This window comes from Choloepus didactylus, chromosome 2, assembly GCF_015220235.1.
Source record: "Choloepus didactylus isolate mChoDid1 chromosome 2, mChoDid1.pri, whole genome shotgun sequence".
NCBI lineage: Eukaryota > Metazoa > Chordata > Mammalia > Pilosa > Megalonychidae > Choloepus > Choloepus didactylus.
This window is the reverse complement of record NC_051308.1, coordinates 1,938,161-1,959,497: the sequence shown is the minus strand read 5'-3', so window position 1 is coordinate 1,959,497 and position 21,337 is coordinate 1,938,161. Positions and strand designations below refer to the sequence as shown.

Genomic DNA, 21,337 nt, shown 5'->3' with positions numbered 1-21,337 from the left:
CCTCCCCTATTCTGACTTCAGGGGTCCCCATGCAGCACAGGTGCAGGTTGCAGAACCTCTTCCTGATCCTTAAGCTTTTGTCCACCTGGGAGATGCAGAATTAGAGACCTGGGTGCTGGATCTCTGCTCAGAGGCAAAGGCAGAAGTTTCTTCCTAGGCATGGAGGGGTGTGCCGGTTTGAATGTATTATGTCCCCCATAAAAAGCCATATTCTTTGATGCAATCTTGTGGGGTAGATGTTTTGGTGCTGATTAGATTTGCATGGAAATGTGCCCCATGACGAGATATTTCCATGGAGGCATGGTGCCACCCATTCAGGGTGGGCCTTGATCCGTGGAGCCATATAAATGAGTTGACAGGCAGAGGGAACACAGAGCAGCTGTGAGTGATGTTCTGAAGAGGAACTACAGCCAAGAGGGACACTTGGAAGAAAGCATAGGAGCTGCAGAAGAGAGACAGTTTGAAAATGGCTGTTGAAAGCAGACTCTTCCTCTGGAGAAGCTGAGAGAAGACAAACATCCCAAGTGCAACTAAGAGTGACATTTTTGAGGAACTGCAGCCTAGAGAGGAATGTCCTGGGAGAAAGCCGTTTTGAAACCAGAACTTTGGAGCAAATGCCAGCCATATGCCTTCCCAGGTAACAGAGGTTTTCCGGACACCATTGGCCATCCTCCAGTGAAGGTACCCGATTGCTGATGTGTTACCTTGGACATTTTATGGTCTTAAGACTGTAACAGTATAACCAAATAAACCCCCTTTTATAAAAGCCATTCCATCTCTGGTGTTTTGCATTTTGGCAGCATTAGTGAACTAGAACAAGGGGGTTGTCTAATTGACTTATTTGACATCAGAATGACTCGTCCTCACTGCTTTAAATTACTGCAAATGAGACAATAGAACACTGCTGCCCTTTAGCAATATCATGTCTCCCTGCCAGTGTGCTTCTTCCTCCTAATGTACTTCAAGTCAGCTCCCTGTTCAGAAAAGCCAGAGCCCCTCACCTAAATTGCCTGTTGCTGTGGGTGGAGAGGACCACCAGAGAGAAGATGGGGCTGTCGGGCTTGTGGAAGGGCTTATTTCAGCAGGGGAACAGCCCAATCGGGTCACATTCAGAAGAGGCGTTCTAGCTACGGAGTTTCAGGTGTGACAACTTAGTTGCCTGATGAGCAAGTGTAGCTGCCTCCACAACCCCCTGGGAGTCCTGGGCTGGCCTTGGCCATTTGCGTAGGTGGGAACTAGGGCGGTGGTGGAAGCCCTGCCGGGGACAGCGCTGGGCTCACAGGGGAAGGAGGGCAGGGTCAGCCCCGCAGTGCGGTGGGGTGGGGGTGGGGGCGTTCAGGAGGGTCACGTCCAGGCCAGCATTTGGATGAGAGCCTTGGCACTTAGAGAGGGGAAGCAGATGTCAAAAAGGATGTATAATCAACCTGTAGAATTTTTTTTTCCAGTTACATTGTTAATTTAACCTATGTGTACATTTGTGTAAATTTACACTAAGAAGACGTTTAAATCAATTAAAATATTCACAGCTATACTTTTAGACAAGTTTCTACATGCCAGTTGTCCAACATCACTCACCACCAAATCAGCTGTCAATCAGAAAAGTATTAATATTTAAGGGAACATAATTAGTCTTAAATTATTTAGTTCCTTCTAGATCAAAGATAAATGCTTACTTTTGTTTTGTTCTTATAGGCCACCTTCATAGAAACTCAATGTGCCCACTTTTGTTATAAAATTCAATTATTAGAAGCCATGAACCACTTATGTTATCCTAGCTGAAAAATTGGAATCTGGAGAATTACTCTGTGGTCTTTAGTTTGTATGGCTCTGAGAACTTGCCTTCACCTTCCAAAATCAACTCATTTCCCATTCATTGAACACTTTATATTCCTTCTATTTGAAAAACTTTAGGATAAGAAAAACAAAATCTATATTGAAGGTGAATTTGGTGTTTTTCGGGTTGGTTTCAAGAATCCTTTTAAAAAATATATATAAATTCATTAAATAGAACTTTGCACTTAAACTGCTTATAAATTAAGAGTTCAACCTAAAGAAAAAAACTCCATATTCACACGTTGGAGGGCTGTTCCTTGGACTTGTACCCACAACTTGGCACTAGCTGCTGGTACTCCACTGCCTCCTGCATGTGTATTACAGCCAAATTCCACGTTCCTAATGTATGACGATTTTATTGTTTATGACATGACATGACATGACATGAAGACAACACAGCAAAAGTCAATAGGAAATAACTTCCAGTTTATATGCATTCTCTTAGCAGTTCTCTGCTAGACCACATCTGCTCTAGCAAACAGGATACCTCTCTGGGAAAAATTAGGAAAAAATCAGGAATCCTCTCTCTTAGGATTACTTTATTTTGTCTCTTAGAAAATGATGAGCCTCCACTTAGCCAGGCTGGGCAGGATGTGGTTGTGCACCTGCCTGCAGACGGGATGATCCTGGACGGCCACACAAGCTCAGATGACCACGCCATAGTCCAGTACAAGTGGACGCTGCTGCAGGGCGACCCCTCTGTGGACATGGAGGTAACACACACTTCTTATCACTGCTGGGATAAGAAGTTGGGCTCAATGAGAGGCTCCTAGTGGTTGTCCCTCCACTGTGTTCCCAAACCATCCTCATGCTAGCAGAGGAGGTATAAGATGGAGAAAGTCTAAAAGCGAGTGTCCCAAAAATGGTTTGTTGTTGCATTTATTGTTTTTAGGTCAAGAGCAATTTGAGTGCAGTATAGCAGAGCTACTGGAAAGAGAACTTAACTGAGGGGTCAGTGTTCTGGAGGGCATGGAAGCAAAGGGGTCAAGGACTAGTAGGGTCGGCCTGGGGCAGGGAGAGGAGCATCTCACACCCCACAACCATGACATGGTTGGAGGAAGGTGGGGTGGGTGCAGATGTAGCCATAATTAAGGGTTTCATTTTCTCTTGGAAATAGACAAGGTCTTCTGCCAGAGGGAGGGACTAGATGTAGGATGTGGAGCTTGGAGAGGAGGCACAGGTTGGCACAGCTTCTGCTAAGGACAAATAGAAGGATGACCAGGCAAGGCCCTCTCAGCCCACATAAACCTGGTCTCATGGATATAGGCGGGGCCGAGCTGCCCAGAGGGGGTGGGATTTAGTCTTCAGCAGCCGCGGACCCGAGGGGCGGCGGGTCATGGGGCTGCACCCGCGATGGTGCCGGACGAGCTTGGGGTGATGTGGAACTCCGCGCCTCGGAGCCCCTAACTAACGTGAGGCCTCCGGCTTGGGCGCCAGGTGCCTGGGTCGGGAAAGCTGAAGCTGCCCCACCTGCGAGAAGGCGCCTACACCTTCCAGCTGACGGTGACCGACGCGGCCCTGCAGAGAAGCTCCGACAACGTCCCGGTGACCGTGCTGCCCGCGGCCGGCTCTGCGCCAGGTGAGCGCGTCCTTCCTCTCGGGCACACTGCCAGCGGGGGCGGCGGGCTCGGGAGGACGGCGTCGGCTTGCAGGTTCTTATCCCTTACATTCAAATTTTTTTTCTTTTTATTTTGAAATACTTTCAAACTTACAGGGCAGTTATAAAAATAATACACACAAATACACACACCCGCCCACCCCCACCCCCAAAATCCATGGAACTGCACCACACAAACACTGAACCCTAAGTTAAACATAGCCTTTAATTAATAGTGCAATTATAAAAATGTGCTATCATCAATTATAACAAATGTTCCACACCAATGAAAGTGTTGGTGCTGGGGTGGTATATGGGAATCCTGTATTTTATGCATGGCTGTTCTATAACCTCACAATGATTATCGAATAAAAAAAGGTTTTTTAAAATAATAATAATACAGATTCCCTAAGAGAACTCCAACACACCCATATCCCTCAGATTCCCAGATCCACCAATTTTGACACATTTTCTGTTTCACTGTCTATCCATCCATTTTCTGAACACTTGAGTGTGGGTTTTATACAGCATGCTTCTTGAACACTTTTCTACCGCCGTGTTCATTTCCTAAAAACAGGGATAGTCATTTATGTAAACACCTTAAGTACAGTTATGAAGTTCAGGAAATTTAACATTGATATAAAGCTTATGGTCTATATTCTAATTTTTTCTCATGTCCCAATAATATCCCTTTGAGCCTTTTCTCCTCCCTTGCTAGATCCCTTCCAGGATCATGTAATGCATTTAATTGCCATAGTCTCTTTAATTACTCTTTTTTTTATGTATTTGGGATCATAAATATACAACATAAACTTTCCCATCTCAACCACTCCTAAGCCCCCCATTCAATGGGATTAATCACACTCACAATATTACAGTATCCTTATCACTGTCCATTACTAAAACTTTCCCATCTTCCTAGACAGAAACCCTACACCGATTATGCATTATCTCCCCATCCTGTCTCCTGTCCCTGACAACCTGTATTCTCCTGTCTCTATGAGCTAGCATATTCTCCAATATTTTCCTTGTGGTTACCATGGGGCTTAAATTTAACATCCTAAATCTATAACAATCTCATTGGTTTTTTGTTTTTTTTTTTACTTTAACAGAGTTTATTTTGAAATAAATTCAATCTTACAGGAAGAGTTGCAAAACAGTACAAACCCCATACTTAGAACTCCATCATACCCCAACCCCCCCCTGATACCCTGATGCACGACCTTTAACATCCTGTCACACCACCATTTCTTTCTTTCCCTCCCTCCCTCCCTCCCTATCTGTCATCCCTCATCTATTGCTCTGTCCTCTGAACATATGTGAGCAACCTGCATATATCTTTAACAAACAATGTAATTCACATATACCTTTCTGATGGACAAGAACATTCTTTTATGCAATCTCATTAAGTGCAGCTAAGAAGTTCAAGAAATTCAACATTGATACAAAGCTTACATTCTATATTTCCTTTGTGTGTGTGTGTGTATGTGTGTGTGTGTGTCCCATCTGTGTCCCTTTGAGCCTCCTCTCCTCCATCTTCAGATCCCATCCAGGATCATCCTTGACATTTAATTGCCGTCTATTTAGACTTTCTTTTTTTAATTGTGGAAACATATTTATAGCCTAAATCTTCCCGTTCTACCCCCTCTCTAGCATTCCATTAGTGGGATTAATCACATTTAGAATGTTGCAATGCTGTCACCTTCCCACCATCCATTTCTAGAAGTTTCCCTTCACCCTAAACAGAAACCCTACTCTCATTTCTTAAATCCTCATTACCCCTTCCCCCACTTCTCGGAACCCCTACTCTACTTGTCATCTCTATGGTCATATTCTCTGATACTTTCTTTGTGTTTACCATGGGGCTTAGATTTAACATCTTAAATCTATAACAATCTTGTCTTTCTTTGATACCAACTTAATTTCAATATGACACATAAACTATGTTCCTGTATTCCATTATTTGCCCACCTTTATGTAGTTCTTGTAAAAAATTACATATTTTACATTGAGTCCAAATCCACTGATTTATCATTATAGTTTATGTATTTTAGATCCTGTACGAAGTAAGTAGTGGAGTTATAAATAAAAAATGCAGTAGTATTGGTATTTATATTTACCATGTGCTCTTTACAGGAAATCTTTATTTCTTCATGTAGTTTCAGTCAATTGTTTAGTGTCCCTTCCTTTCAACCTGCTCAACTCCCTTTAGCATTTCTTATAGGACTGATTACTGGTGATGAAGTCCCTCAGCTTTTGATTATCCGGGAATGTTTTCATCTCCCCCTCATTTTATCCTCCAGGTGTTTGTGAATTCTCCACGTCTCTGGTGGTTATTGACTTCTATTTGTATTCCATTGTGGTCAGAGAATGTGCTTTGAACAAATTCATTTTTTTTTAAGTTTATTGAGGCTTGTTTTTATGCCCAAGCATACGGTCCATTCTGGAGAAAGATCTGTGATGGCTAGAGAAGAATGTGTGTCCTGGTGACCTGGGATGTAATATTCTATATATGTATGTTAAAATTTTCTATATCTCTCTCTCCTTTCTTTGTTTCTCTGTCGGTTGGGCTCTCTTTAGTATCTGAAGTAGGGCAGGTCTTTTATTAGCAAAATCTCTCAGCATTTGTTTGTCTGTGAAAAATTGAAGGTCTCCCTCAAATTTGGAGGAGAGTTTTGCTGGATAAAGTATTCTTGGTTGGAAATTTTTCTCTCTCAGAATTTTAAATATGTCATGCCACTTGCCTTCTCACCTCCATGGTGGCCGCTGAGTAGTCACTACGTAGTCTTATGTTGTTTCTTTTGTATGTGGTGAATTGCTTTTCTCTTGCTGCTTTCAGAACTTGCTCCTTCTCTTCAGAATTTGAGAGTCTGATCAGAATATGTCTTGGAGTGGGTTTATTTGGATTTATTCTATTTGAAGTTTGCTGGGCATTTATGTTTTGTATATTTATATTGTATAGAAGGTTTGGGAAATTTTCCCCAACAATTTCTTTGAATAGTCTTTCTAGACCTTTACCCTTCTCTTCCCCTTCTGGGACACCAGTGAGTCTTAAATTTGGACATTTTATTTTATCTATCATATCCCTGAGATCCATTTCGATTTTTTCAATTTTTTTCTCCATTCTTTCTTTTGTTCTTTCATTTTCTGTTCTGTGGTCCTCGAGGAGGCTGAGTTGTTGTTCATCTTCCTCTAATCTTGTATTATGAGTATCCAGAGTCTTTTTCATTTGGCCTACACTTTCTTTAATTTCCATAAGATTTTCTGTTTTTTTATTTACCCTTGCAATTTCTTCTTTATGCTCTTCTAGGGTCTTCTTTATGTCTTTTATATCCTGTACCATGCTGTTCTTCATGTCCTTTATATCCTGAGCCATGCTCTTGTTGCCTGTCTGTAATTCTTTGATTAATTGTGCCAAGTGCTGTGTGTCTTCTGATCTTTTGATTTGGGTGTTTTGGTTTGGCTTCTCCATATCATCTGGTTTTATCATATGCTTTAAGATTTTCTGTTGTTTTTGACCTCTTGGCATTTGCTTTACTTGATCCCTAATTTGACAGAACTGCAGCTTGGTGGCATATACTTTCTCTAACTAACCAGCAGATGGCATCCGTGAGTCACCTATTCCCCTCAAGTCAGTTCTCCCCCACTTTGTCTTTGTGGTGTGTGGGGGTCTGATTCTTGTGGGGTACAAATGGTGCACCAAGTTTGGGTGTGTTGCTGGTGCTGTCCGTCCTCAATGAGGGGCGTGTGTCTGGGTGGTTAGGCAGGCAGGGCAGCTTTAAAAATCAAACCTCCCAGGTGTTCCCAAGGATTTAAGGCTGTTCTCTGCCGCTGACCCACAAGTCTTTGGTATTGGCATAGGTTACCTGGGATTTCCGAGCAGTTCCCCCTTCCCAGCTGTGCTCTTCCAGGACCTCTGCTGAGGGTGGGCCACACCACGCCACTAGTGCACACTGGCCCTCCAGGGAAGCCCTGGGTCGCTGGGCCGTGCAGGGGTGCTCCCAGCCCACTTCAAAGATGGTTGAATTGGAAGGATTAACTTCCCCCTTTTTGCACAGCTCCGCCCTCCCGGCTCCGGGACAATCAGCCATGGGTGTATTAAAGGCCACTGTCCATGGCTGATATTGCTCTTGTGTTGTGCTGCGGGAAAGATTCCCCATCACACTGGGTTTCTTGGCGCGGCTCTGGGCTATTGGTCTGGCCCCGGGCAGGAGCGTCACCCACCCACTGGGGAGATGGCTGCAAGGAATGTGGGTTTTTTCCTCCTTTTGGCTCCCCTCTGCTCCCCTGGTCTCGAGACAATCAGCAGTGGGTGTGGGAAGGGGTATCCTCCATGCCAGACACTGAGGCGTTAGCCCAGCCCACTCCCGCTGTGCTTCACTGCATGGCTCTCTCCGTCATATCTGCAGCCACTCCGGGGCTTTTTTTTTAAAGAACTAGTCCGTCTCCAAATGCCAGCCCACCGTTTCCCCACACTGCAGCACAGCTGTGGGACTTTCAACTGATTCACTCACTCGTTTCAGAATGCAGGCTCCTGGTTTCACCAAATACATGTTCCCTGTGGATTTAGCAGACCTTGTCCGGCTGGTGCATCGCTGGCAGTGGTGTTCTGGGTCACTTTCTGGTTTTTATCTAGTATTTTTCACGGAGGTGTTTTTTTACCCTGTCTCACCTAGCTGCCATCTTAGGTTTTCCCCCAGTCTCAGTGGTTTTGATACCAATTTAATCTCAATAGGATATACAAACTATGTTCCTATACCCTACTATCCCACCACCTTTATGTATTTCTTGTCACAAATTACATGTTTATATATTATGATTCCAAAACCACTGATTTGTCATTACATTTTATGTGTTTGCCTTTTAGATCCTGTAGGAAGTAGTTGGTGGAGTTACAAACCAAAAATATAAGAGTATTGTCATTTATAATTACTCATGTCATTATCTTTACTACAGATCTTTATTTCTTCATGTGGCTGCATTCAATTGTTTGTTGTCCTTTCCTTTCAAGCTACAGAGCTCCCATTAGCATTTCTTGTAAGGCTGGTCTAGTGGTAAGAAAGTCCCTCTGGGAATGTCTTCATCTCTCCCTCTTTTTTGAAAGACAGTTCTGCCAGATATAGAATTCTTGGTTGGCAACTTTTTGCTGTCAGCGCTTTAAATATGTCCTCCCACTGCCTTCTTGCCTCCATGGTTTCTGATAAGAAATTGCTACTTAATCTTACTGAGGTTTGCTTATGACATGTTGCTTCTCTCTTGAAACTTTCGGAATTCTCTTTTTATCTTTGTCATTCAACAGTTTCTTTACAGTATGGCATGATTTGGGTCTACTTGGGTTTATCCTATGTGGCATTCATTGAGCTTCTTGGATGGCTATATCATGTGTTTCATTAAATTTGGGAAGCTATCAGCCATTATTTCTTTGAATATTCTCTCTAACTGGCTGGTTTAATCTGTTATGTACCCCATAAAAGACGTTGTTCTTTTGATCCACTCTTGTGGGAGCAGACCTCTTGTGTGTGGGACCTTTTGATTAGATTGTTTCCATGGAGATGTGCCCCCGCCCATTCAAGGTGGGTCTTAATCCTTTCCTGGAATGCTTTAAGAGAGATCACAGAGAGAGAGAGAGAGAGAGAGAGAGAGAGAGAGAGAGAGAAAGAAAGATCTCATAGAAGCTAAAGTATGTAATTTAGACTTTGCCCCTGGGAGAAGCTAAGAGAGAAGCTAAGATATATAATCCAGAGGTTGCCCCAGGAGAAGTAAGGAGGACCCACAGGAGCTGAGAGAAGCTAAGACAGAAGCCCAGAAACATTTTGGAGACAGCCCACGGAAACCAGAAGCTAAACCCGGGAGAGGCCCAGTAGACTCCGGCCATGTGCCTTCCCAGATGACAGAGGAACCTCAGATGCCATTGGTCTTCCCTCAGAGAAAGTACCATCCTGTTGATGCCTTAACTTTCACGGCCTTAGAACTGTAAGTTTGTGAACTAATAAATCTCCATTTTAAAAACCAGTCCATTTCTGGTGTATTGCATTCTGGCAGCCTTAGCAAACCAGAACAACCCTTTTTTCTCTTTCTTCTCCTTCTGGAGCTCCCACATTGCCTGTATTGGTATGCTTGATGGCTTCCCACAGGTTCCTTAGGCTCTGTTCATCTCTCTTCATTCTTTCTTCCTTCTACTCCTCAGACTAGATGATTTCATTTACTTTATCTTCAAGTTCATTGGTTCTTTCTTCTGCAGTTTCCAACCTGCTGTTGAACCTTTTCAGGGAATTTTAAATTTCTGTTACTGTGATTTTCAACTGTTTGGTTCCTTTTCATAATGTCCATCTCTCTATTGCTATTTTCTTTGTCCATGTTTTCCTTTAGCTCTTTGAGCATATTTAGGATCATTTTTTTTATTCATTTTACTGAGATATATGCACATACCATACAGTCATACAAAACAAATCATACATTCGATTATTCACAGCACCATTACATAGTTGTGCATTCATCACCAAAATCAATCCCTGACACCTTCATTACCACACAAACAAAAATAATAAGAATAATAATTAAAGTGAAAAAGAGCAATTAAAGTAAAAAAGAACACTGGGTGCCTTTGTTTGTTTGTTTGTTTGTTTCCTTCCCTCATTTTTCCACTCATCCATCCATAAACTAGACAAAGGGGAGTGTGGTCCTTATGGCTTTCCCAATCCCATTGTCACCTCTCATAAGCTACATTTCTATACAATCGTCTTCAAGATTCATGGGTTCTGGGTTGTAGTTCGATAGTTTCAGGTATCTACCACCAGCTACCCCATTTCATTAGAACCTAAAAAGGGTTGTCTAAATTGTGCGTTTAAGAGTGCCCACCAGAGTGACCTCTCGGCTCCTTTTGGAATCTCTCTGCCACTGAAGCTTATTTCATTTCCTTTCATTTCCCCCTTTTCGTCAAGAAGATGTTCTCCATCCCACGATGCCAGGTCTACATTCCTCCCCGGGAGTCATATTCCACGTTGCCAGGGAGATTCACTCCCCTGAGTGTCTGATGCCACGTAGGCGGGAGGGCAGTGATTTCACCTGCCAAGTTGGCTTAGCTAGAGAGAGAGGGCCACATCTGAGCAACAAAGAGACATTTGGGAGGAGGCTCTTAGGCACAGTTATAGGGAAGCCTAGCCTCTCCTTTGCAGCAACAGTCTTCCTAAGGGCAAGTCCTGTGGTGGAGGGCTCAATCCATCAAACCACCAGTCCCCTATGTCTGTGAGCACATTAGCAACCATTGAGGTGGAGCATGTCAATACCCCTGCATTCTCCACCAGCTCCTCAATGGGGCTCTGCATATTTTTTTTCCTTGTTTTTTTTTTTTTAATTGACTCTTTTTTTTAAAATCAACTGTATAAAACATGAAAAAAAAATTAAAAATTTAAAAAAACATACAATAAAAGAACATTTCAAACAGACCATAACAAGGAAGTAAGAAAAAGACAACTAACCTAAGATAACTATTTTGCTTCCAACATGTTCCTACTCTACCCCAAGAAAGTAACGTAATATAGCAACGTTTCTGTGAACTTGTTAGGATCATTTTTTAAAAGTCTTTGTCTGGTATACCCTAGGTCTTGTCCTCTTCATTGATGGTTTCCACTGTTTTAATCTTCTCCTTTGCCTGGGCCTTTATCCTGTTTCTTTGTATGTTTTATTTTTTATTTTTTTGAAATAAATTCAAACTTACAGAAACAGGTTGCTAAAATAATACGAACCCCATACACAGAACTCCAGCATACCCCAACCCCCCTCCACCAATACCCCAATCTACCAACTTTAATATTTTGTGACTTTACCATTTCTTTCTTTCCCTCCCTGTCTATCATCCATCATCTATTGCTCTGTCTTCTGAACATATGAGAGCAAGTTGCACACATCCTTGAACAAATAATATAATTCACATATACATTTCTTATGAAAAAGAATATTCATTTATGTAGTCACATTAAGTGTGGTTAAGAAGTTCAAGAAATTTAACATTGATATAAAACTTACATTCTATATTTCATTTTTTCCCTTATGTCCCAATTGTGTCCTTTTGCGCTTTTTCTCCTCTATTCTTAGATCTCGTCCAGGATCATCTATGGCATTTAATTATCATTTAGACAATTAAAATCCAAATAAGCCCACACCAAGACATATTCTGATCACACTGTCAAATACTGAAGAGAAGGAGCAAGTTCTGAAAGCAGCAAGAGAAAAGCAATTCACCACGTACAAAGGAAACAACATAAGACTAAGTAGTGACTACTCAGTGGCCACCATAGAGGCAAGAAGGCAGTGGCATTTAGACTGTCTTCTTTTTTCAATTGTGGAAACATATCTACAGCATAAATCTTCCCATTCCAACCCCTCCCAAGCATTCCATTTAGTGGGATTAATCACATTCACAATGTTGCAATGCCATCACCTTCCCACCATCCATTACTAGAAATTTCCCTTCACCCCAAACAGAAACCCTACACTCATTTCTTATTAACTCCCCGTTGTCCCTTCCCCCACTTCTCATAACCCATACTCTACTTTTCATCTCTATGATCAAATTCTCTGATACTTTCTTTGTATTTACCATGGGGCTTAAATTTAACATCTTAAGTATATAACAATCTTGTTTTCTTTGATACCAACTTAACTTCAATAGGACACATAAACTAACATCTTAAGTATATAACAATCTTGTTTTCTTTGATACCAACTTAACTTCAATAGGACACATAAACTATTTCCCTATACTCCCTTATTCCCCCACCTTTATGTAGTTCTTGTAAAAAATTACGTATTTTACGTTGAGTCCCAAACCACTGATTTATCATTGCACTTTATGTATTTTAGATCCTGTAGGAAGTAAATAGTAGAGTTACAAATCAAAAATACAGTAGTGTTGGTATTTATATTTACCATGTGATCTTTACTGGAAATCTTTATTTCTTCATGTGGTTTCAGTCAATTGTTTAATTTCCCTTCCTTTCAGCCTGCCCAGTTCCCTTTACCATTTCTTATAGGACTGATCTACTGGTGATGAAGTCCCTCAGCTTTTGATTATCCGGGAATGTTTTCGTCTCCTCCTCATTTTTAACCTCCAGGTGTTTGTGAATATTCTAAGTCTCTGATGGATATTTACTTCTATTTGTATTCCATTGTGGGTCAGAGAATGTGCTTTGAATAATTTCAATTTTTAAAAATTTATTGAGGCTTGTTTTATGTCCCAGCCCATGGTCTGTTCTGGAGAAAGATCTGTGATCACTAGAGAAGAATGTGTATCCTGGTGATTTGGAATGTAATGTTCTATATATGTCTGTTAAAATTCTCTACATCTCTCTCTCCTTTCTTTGTTTCTCTGTTGGTAGAGCTCCCTTTAATATCTGAAGTAGGGCAGGTCTTTTATTAGCAAAATCTCTCAGCATTTGTTTGTCTGTGAAAAATTGAAGGTCTCCCTCAAATTTGAAGGAGAGTTTTGCTGGATAAAGTATTCTTGGTTGGAAATTTTTCTCTCTCAGAATTTTAAATATGTCATGCCACTGCCTTTTCGCTTCCATGGTGGCCGCTGAGTAGTCACAACTTAGTCTTATGTTGTTTCCTTTGTATGTGGTGAATTGCTTTTCTCTTGCTGCTTTCAGAACTTGCTCCTTCTCTTCAGTATTTGAGAGTCTGATCAGAATATGTCTTGGAGTGGGTTTATTTGGATTTATTCTATTTGGAGTTTGCTCGGCATTTATGCTTTGTGTATTTATATTGTGTAGAAGGTTTGGGAAGTTTTCCCCAACAATTTCTTTGAATAGTCTTTCTAGACCTTTACCCTTCTCTTCCCCTTCTGGGACACCACTGAGTCTTATATTTCGACGTTTTATTTTATCTGTCATATCCCTGAGATCCATTTCGATTTTTTCAATTTTTTTCCCCATTCTTTCTTTTGTACTTTCATTTTCCATTCTGTGGTTCTCGAGGTTGCTTAGTCATTGTTCGGCTTCCTCTAGTCTTGTACTGAGTATCCAGAATCTTTTTAATTTGGTCAACAGTTTCTTTTATTTCCATAAGATCATGTATTTTTTTATTTACTCTTGCAATTTCTTCTTTATGCTCTTCTAGGGTCTTCTCCATGTCCTTTATATCCTATGCCATGCTGTTCTTCATGTCCTTTATATCCTGTGCCATGCTCTTGTTGTTTGTCTTTAGTTCTTTGATTAATTGCTCCAAGTACTGTGTCTCCTCTGATCTTTTGATTTGGGTGTTTGGGTTTGAGTTATCCATATCATCTAGTTTTTTCATATGCTTTAAAATTTTCTGTTGCTTTTGGGCTCTTGATATTTGCTTTACTTGATAGTGTTCTTTTAGGATATGAAGAATTATTCAAATCCCAATCTCTAATTTGTCAGATCTACAGCTTGGTGGCATACACTTTCTCTAACTAAACAGCAGATGGCATCTGCAAGCCACCTATTCTCCTCAAGTCAGTTCTCCCATCTTGGTCTTTGTGGTGTGTGGGGGTCTGGTTCTTGTGGGGTCCAATTGGTGCACCAAGTTTGGGTGTGTTGTTGGTGGTGTCTGCCCTGAATGAGGAGGTGTGTGTCTGAGCAGTTAGGGAGGCAGGGCAGCTTTAATAATCAAACCTCCCAGGTGTTCCTGGAGATTTAAGGCTGTTGCAAGAGTCTAAACCTTCATTTCAGTCTCACCACAGATCGTCTCTGCCACTGACCCACAAGTCCTTGGTATTGGCATATGGTCCCTGGGATTTCTGAGTGGGTCCCTCTTCCCAGCCATGTCCTTCCAGGGCCTCTGCTGGGGGAAGGCGGTGCTACATCACAAGTGCATGCCATCCCTCAAGGGAAGCCCCGGGCTGCCGGGCCGTGCAGGGGCGTTCTCAGCCTTCTGTAAAGATGACTGAATGGGGCATGTTAACGTCCCCCTTTTTGCACAGCTCTGCCTTCCCAGCTCCAGACAACCAGCTGTGGGTGCTCGAAAGGCCACTGTCCATGCCCAATATTGTGGCATGTGCACAGTGTTGCGGGAAACACTTCCCGTCACACTGGGTCCCTTGGTGAGGCTCTGGTCTGGGCAGGAGCGTTCCCAGCCCGCCGGGAAGATGGCACAAGGGGCGTGTGTTTTTTCTCCTTTTGGCTCACCTGTGCCCTCCCCACTCTGAGACAATTAGCAGTATGTCCACAAAAGGCTGTCTTCCATGCCAGATACTGAGGCATTCACACAGCCCATTTCCGTCGCGCTTCACTGTGTGGTTCTTGCTGCCGTATCTGCAGCTACTTTTGGGTGTTTTTTTTTAAAAAGAACTAGTCCACCTCCAAACGCCAACCCACAGTTCCCCACACCTCAGCGTGGCTGCCAGATATTCAGCAGGTTCACTCACTCGTTTCGGAACACAGATTCCCAGTTTCACCAAGTTCACGGTCCCTGTGGATTTAGCAGACCTTGTCCAGCTGGTGTATTGCTGGAACTGGTGTTCTGAGTCACTTTCTGGCTTTTATCTAGTATTTTTCATGGAGGTGTTTTTTTGCCCTGTCTCTCCTAGCCACCACCTTAGGTTCTCCTCTTTGTATGTTTTATAATCTTTTGATGTAACCTGAACATTTTGATGTTTTAGTCTGTTACACCTGGGATTTAGATTCTGAAGCATTTGTTCCTTAAACTAGTATGTAACTAGTGTTATGACAGAACTATTCCTGAATGCCAGGGGCTAACAAAAAAGGAAAAAGAAGAAGAGGGAGGAGAAAAAGAGAAAAAAATTTTCCTAGACTTTTCTGATTGACCTGCGGGAGTGCTCTCCTTCAGGGCTTATCCATACAGTGAGTTTGGAGAATAGCTCCAGGCCAAAGAGAAGGAGCTTCCTTCATCCTTTGTGTGCTTGTGTCTTCTCTTGGGCATGTGTGTGTGGCCCTGGGAGTTTCTCCCATTTACATGGTTCCAAATGTCCCCCCTTCCCTGGAAAACAGTTTCCTCACAGTCCAGGCACTGCACTGTGTATCCCACAGCCAGCAATCCCTTCCCCCAGGCAGCGTGAGCTGACTCCTCTCCCACAGTGTTCTGATGAAAAGCTCTGTGAGCCGCCCGCTACATGCACGGCAAGTTCAGGGACAGCGAATCCCTCAGGCGACCACCAGGCAGATTGGTCCAGACCTACATGCTCCCAGCATGTGCTTGAGGGTTTCCCTGCTCCCCCAGATCTGGGATCAGGGATCTGCACTGGGAGAGGCCAGTCAGGATGCCATGAGATCCTACTGCTTTTAATGAGTCTTTTACTTGATTCTATGCTCACCCTGTTACTGCAATTCTTTAACTGTTTTCTGGAACTTTGAAAAAGATTTTTCTGTCAGTTCTTGCTGGTTGTTCACAGTTTCTTTGGGGGGAGGGATCCCTAAAGTGTCTCACTCTGCCACTGTGAACAGGGCAGGGCCCTTCCATTTTACTTTTGGTGGTTGTTGAATGAGAGAGCCTTTAATAAATATATAAGAACAAAACTAGACTCCCAGAAAATTACCAATACTGGTGAGTGTGTGGAGAAATTGGTACTCTTGTACATTGTTAGTAGGAATGTAAAATGGTGCAGCTGCTGTGGAAAACAGTTTACAGTTGCTCGGAAAGTCAAACATGGAATTACTATTTGACCCAGTAAGTCTGCTTCTAGGTATATACCCCAAAGCATAGAAGACAGGGAATCAGACACATATTGTACATCTGTGTTCATAGCAGCATTATTCACAATAGCCAAAGGGTGGAAACAACCCAGTGTCCATCGGTGGGTGAATGGATAAGCAAAATGTGGTATATACACACAATGGAATATTATTCCGCTGTAAAAAGGAATGAAATCCTGATATATACTACAGCATGGGTGAACCGTGAAGACATCATGTTGAGTGAAGTAAGTGAGACACAAAAGGGCAACTATTAAATCCACTTAAACAAAATATCTAGAAATGGCAAATTCATACAGACAGAAAGTAGATGACAGGTTTGCAGTGGCAGGGGGTTGTGAGCTGGGAGGTTATTGCTTAATGGGTGCAAAGTTTCTGCTGGGATTGTTGAAAATTTTAGTAATGTAAAGTGGTGATGTTAGCACAACGTTGTAGATGTGATTAGCACCACTGAATTACACACTTAAAAATGGTTAAAATGGCAAAATTTATTGTTAGCACAATAAAAAAGCAACTAGGCTCTGTTATGTTCCTGGATGAGTGGCTCTCCCGGGGCAGGACTTCTCCCAGGGGTAAGTGATAGAAGGTTTGAGCTCCTGGGCCCTCTAGAGACTCCATCTTTTCTTTTCTTTTTCTTTTTTAATGCAGTTATTGAGGTATAGTCACACACCATACAATCCATCCAAAGTATACAATAAATGGCTCACAGTATCAAATAATTGTGCATTCATCACAATTTTCTTGACTCGCCGTTTCGGTTTGCTAAAGCTGCCGGAATGAGTATACCAGAAACAGGTTGGCTTTTAACACTGGGGATTTATTAAATTACAAGTTAAAATTCTAAGGCCATGAAAATGTCCCAGTTAAGATATCAGCAGGCGGATTCCTTCTCTGAAGAAAGGCCGATGGCATCTGGGTTCCTCTGTCACATGGGAAAGCACATGACTGGCATGTGCTGCTCCTTCGCTCCCAGGATCTGGTTTCAAGGTGGCTCTCTCTCTCCAAAATGTCTCTGGGCATGTCTCTCTCAGCATCTCTCAGCTCTCTGAGTTTCATCTGTCTTTTATCCTGTCATAGAAAACTCCAGCAATGGGATTAAGACACACCTTGAATGGGTGGGATCTCATCTCCATGGAAACAACCTAATCAAAAATTCCTACCCAACAATATATCTGCCCCACAGGGATGGGTTAGGAGAACATAGTCCTTTATGGGGTATCTAACGGCTTCAAACTAGCACATGCATCTTCATAAAAGACCATCTGGCTTTTCCAGAGAGGTTTTGTTTGAATAGGTGAGTTATTTGATACCTACATTCAAAAGGTGCAGCTAAGGGGCACATGTAAAACAAATTAAGATACGTGAAGAGTGCATGTCAGTTTAAAAGCACTAACTGAAAATTTTCATGGATGTTTTACATAGCTGCATTGATGCATTAATAATATAGTTTTAAATCCATAGGGTGGCTCCTGCCCCCACTCTGTTGCACCATGTGAAATTTGTTTATTTCATTCATCTATGCTGGCAAGCACTTTCATGAAACCATACCGATTGTGTGGAACCTGGTGACACTAAAGATAGCATGGTATGGCAGAGGGAAGCTCCCACACAGTTTAATTCTGGAGGATTGCTGAGACATGGGGGACAGAGCAGTGCGCTAGCAGATGTGCTCTTGGCTAAGTCTGGTGAAGCATTGCTACTAGCCTGGGCTCTCACCTTGCAGCCAGCCGCTGGCCTCCTTGAATACTCAGGCTTTGGGTGGCAATTAAGTCAACCTTTTGAGGAATAAGGATCAAGCTGAAGGAATCTAGCAGTGATTTACTTGTACTATAGCTGATCCCATTTTCCACCAAAAGCGATATGCACCTAAAAAATGAGGTTTTACCAGGAGTTAGAGATTTGGGAACCTTTGGACATGGAACTTGATAATGTGCCACCAGGGGATCCAGCAATCAAAACTTGCTTGGCCAGCCCAGGGGTCTGCTTCCAGAGAGGAAAGAGGTTGCCTTTTCCTGGACAAACACCCCATCCTGCTCACCCCGGCACCATGGGTTCAGCTGGGTCCGAGCAGAGCCTGTTGATGGCAGGAGAGCCAGCCATGTGTCCCGAGGGTTCCCAGTGACCCAGTCACCAGGCGAGCTGGTGGACCTGACCCCAGGAGCCTCAGAAGCAGGTGTCTGGCGCCCACCGTGTCTACTCGCTAGTACTGGCCAGAAATGACCATCTTCTTTCCCTGGGCACAAGGGCCCCCCTGGGCAGGAGAAGTGCTCAGTAACTGTAGCCCTCATGAGAAGAAGCAGCAGACACCCCATCACGCCCTGCAGAAATCGGGAAAGGATTGCTTTGGAGCAACTGAGAGGTCTGGGGTGGTGGGACAGAGGGCTTGCTCTGCCTGAGCAGATGGCTCATCAGCTGGGGTTTGTCCTGGTTTATTTGCTCAGGCCGAATTTCCCGGTGCCAAAGGTAAATTGCTAGTTGTAAACATCTGGCCTATATTGCTTTTCCAAAGTGGTGATAAAATATATTTGAAGGAGCAGAGAGTGAGGTTTCGTGGATGCTTTGCATAGCTGCATTGATGCATTAATAATATATTAACTTCAGGTTAATATAAGGCCACTTGCATATCTAGGTCTTGTGTCTGTAACTTTAAATGGAAAATAAAAAAGAGCAGCTATAATACCAACCACCATCAGGAATCACTTCAGGTCAGATCAGAAGAACAAGTTAAGAATGAAAGTTATTAAAACATGACATAGAGATGCTGAAAACCAGAGTTGGGGACAGACAGGGGTTTCTCTCGCCTTCAATAAAGATTGATCTTGCAGTTCATGCCACGGCTCTAATGGTAACCAGGGGGACAGGTTCTAGATATAAACACATGAGCACGGAGCCCTGCTGATGTGATAATAGCTTGGTTTAATTTTGGTTAGAGAAGTTGCATTTTTTCAAGCTTTAGGAAATGTAATCTATTCTGATAACAAAGCCCACAATCACCCCCTGCATGATCTAGGTCAGGGATACCCCAGAGGTGTGTAAGCATCTAGTAGGGTGGGGCAGAAGAAGACACCAGAACTTACATTTGTACTAATTTTTAATCCTATCCTTCAAATTTTCGGTATATTTTATAACTTGCACAATCCGTTAGTACAGTAATACATATATACCATATAAATAAATATGCATATCTATATTGGATATGCATGTTCCACAATATATTATTGATGGGGATGCATGTCAAAATGTTTGGAGACAATTGATCCAGAAATAGATGATTACAAATATGAATCTATCTCCAAAACCACTAGAGAATAAAGAAAACCTTGAGATACTTAGGATCTCCATGGTATGAGCTTAAGAAATGGGACCAGCAGTTGCTCCTGGTTTTGCATTCGTAGAATCCCCTGCACCTTTTTTTCATCATCTTCCCTGGGCTGAAGCCAACCCTCCTTACTGCCATGGTTTTTAGTCATACCTGTGGGCTCTCCACTTCCTTTTTCCCCAGCTCCTTCTACCACCTTCTCCTTACACTCTTCTCACTCCAGGCTCCAGATAGCTTCAGATTCCCTTGTACCCAGATGGAAGACTTTCCCACCTTCTTCCTTTAACTGCTTTGCAATAGAATGTGCCCAGACATTCATTCTCTGTGGGATATCCTCTCATTTGCCACTCTCCCATGCTTCTGAAAGAAGTGTTCCATCCTTAGAAAATTGTGGAACTCCTTTCAACCTAATTCTAGCCTGATATCTTTAGGTGTATCCCGTGCCAGTCAGCTCCTGATAGCTCAGTCTACTAAAAGTGGCCTTATCTGGGAGAGGGGAAGTGCTCTTTCAGAAAAGACTTGTAGTCCTGTGAATTGCATTGCAGATTAAAAACTCCTAAGAGCACCAAAAGAGGAAAATTTCTTTATTTGATGAAAACATGTCAATACCAGTCAGCAGCTAAAGATTCTGTTTTTGCTTTTCAGCACCAAAGGTGTTATGCAATTCAACAAGCAGGATTCAATCATAGAGAGTGTCTTAGTTTGCCACGGCTGCTATGACAAATACCACAGAACTGGTTGAGTTAAAAAACAGTTGCTTCTCTGGGCCCAGCTGTCACGTGAAGGAGGCTTGGAGGACAGCCCTAAGGTGGCAGTGTGATTTTTGAAAACTAAGTCTTGAGGGCCAAGGAAAGACCCTCGGTCCTTTCCAGAGTCTTCTGCTCCATGATCTGCATTCTCCTTACCCAAAGGCATGTTATTGTACAGTGGTCTCTGTTCCTCTCGATGCAGTGCAAGTCTTAATTTTCCTGAACCCTGTGACATGAGTCTGGTTTATAAACAGGGTTATTAAAAAATTGCTCACACAACCACTTCTCTGATGATGGCTATTGTATTTACATCACGCTGGCTTGCAATGAGTTAGAGCAGTGTCCTGGTGGGTCTGATGAAGCTTTCTGTCAAAATCATGAGTGGGCAGTGTCATGTTTTCAGGCAAGGGAGGGGACGGGGGATGTAGGAGGATATCTGTGTTCTTACAATACAAAGGGAACTCAGTGTTTTCTTTACTATACTTCTGCTTGGTTTTAGGTATAAATGTATGTGGAAAAGCTGTGCCTTAAAGGAGGATTCTCTGTGAGTCCCTAGATCAAGTAGCAAATATCAAATTTTGGGTGTGGCTAATTTTTTTTTTCAATTTTCCAAACGACTCTTCCCTGTCCTAAAAATGCTGAATAGCATATGCTTTTTACTTTAATTGACATGAATTAACCCTTTGTTTTGATAATTTTTTAGAAAATGCATGACATAGTATGGCATGACATCAGCACAGTGAATTTAGGAAACAGGTATTAATAGATTTTTTGCACGTTTTAGGTCAATAACATCTGAATCAACTGTAAAAAAAAATGTGTAAGTGGCTAAGTAAGAGCTAAATCAGTCCTATAATGTCATATACATGAAGGTCTGTGAGAAAAAAAAAAGTCACAAAGTTTAATGAAGTACTGGTTTGAGGAAGGACCAAAAAAATCTCAAAACCTTAGGTTTACAGGTTGTCTTTGTCAATTCCTTTATGTGTGCCATTTGGACAGTTAATTATTGGAAGAAGACAGAACAGATCATCTTTGTGAAAACTACAGGGGAATAGTTCTTTAGGGGCTTTGCTATGTCTTTTCTGGATGGGGTTTGTTATTCCCAAATATCCTTGATTCTAAAGCAACTGCAGATTTAGTGGTTTTCAATTCAAGTTCAGAAAAG

At 42.4% G+C, this 21,337-nt stretch overlaps 1 protein-coding gene across 5 annotated transcripts in view; it reads left to right on the top strand.

Moving 5' to 3' along the window:
• The window catches only part of LRP11 (LDL receptor related protein 11), a 43,261-nt gene that overhangs the window by 2,249 nt on the left and 19,675 nt on the right, over positions 1-21,337 (top strand). For all 5 annotated transcript variants that reach the window (XR_005214325.1, XM_037819351.1, XM_037819343.1 and 2 more), the window contains exons 2-3: positions 2,389-2,546; positions 3,271-3,412. Coding sequence is in view for 4 of the 5 variants with exons in the window: in XM_037819351.1 (XP_037675279.1) it covers positions 2,389-2,546; positions 3,271-3,412 (300 nt within the window). In the remaining variant the exon portion in view is untranslated. The remainder of the gene's footprint in view (positions 1-2,388; positions 2,547-3,270; positions 3,413-21,337) is intronic.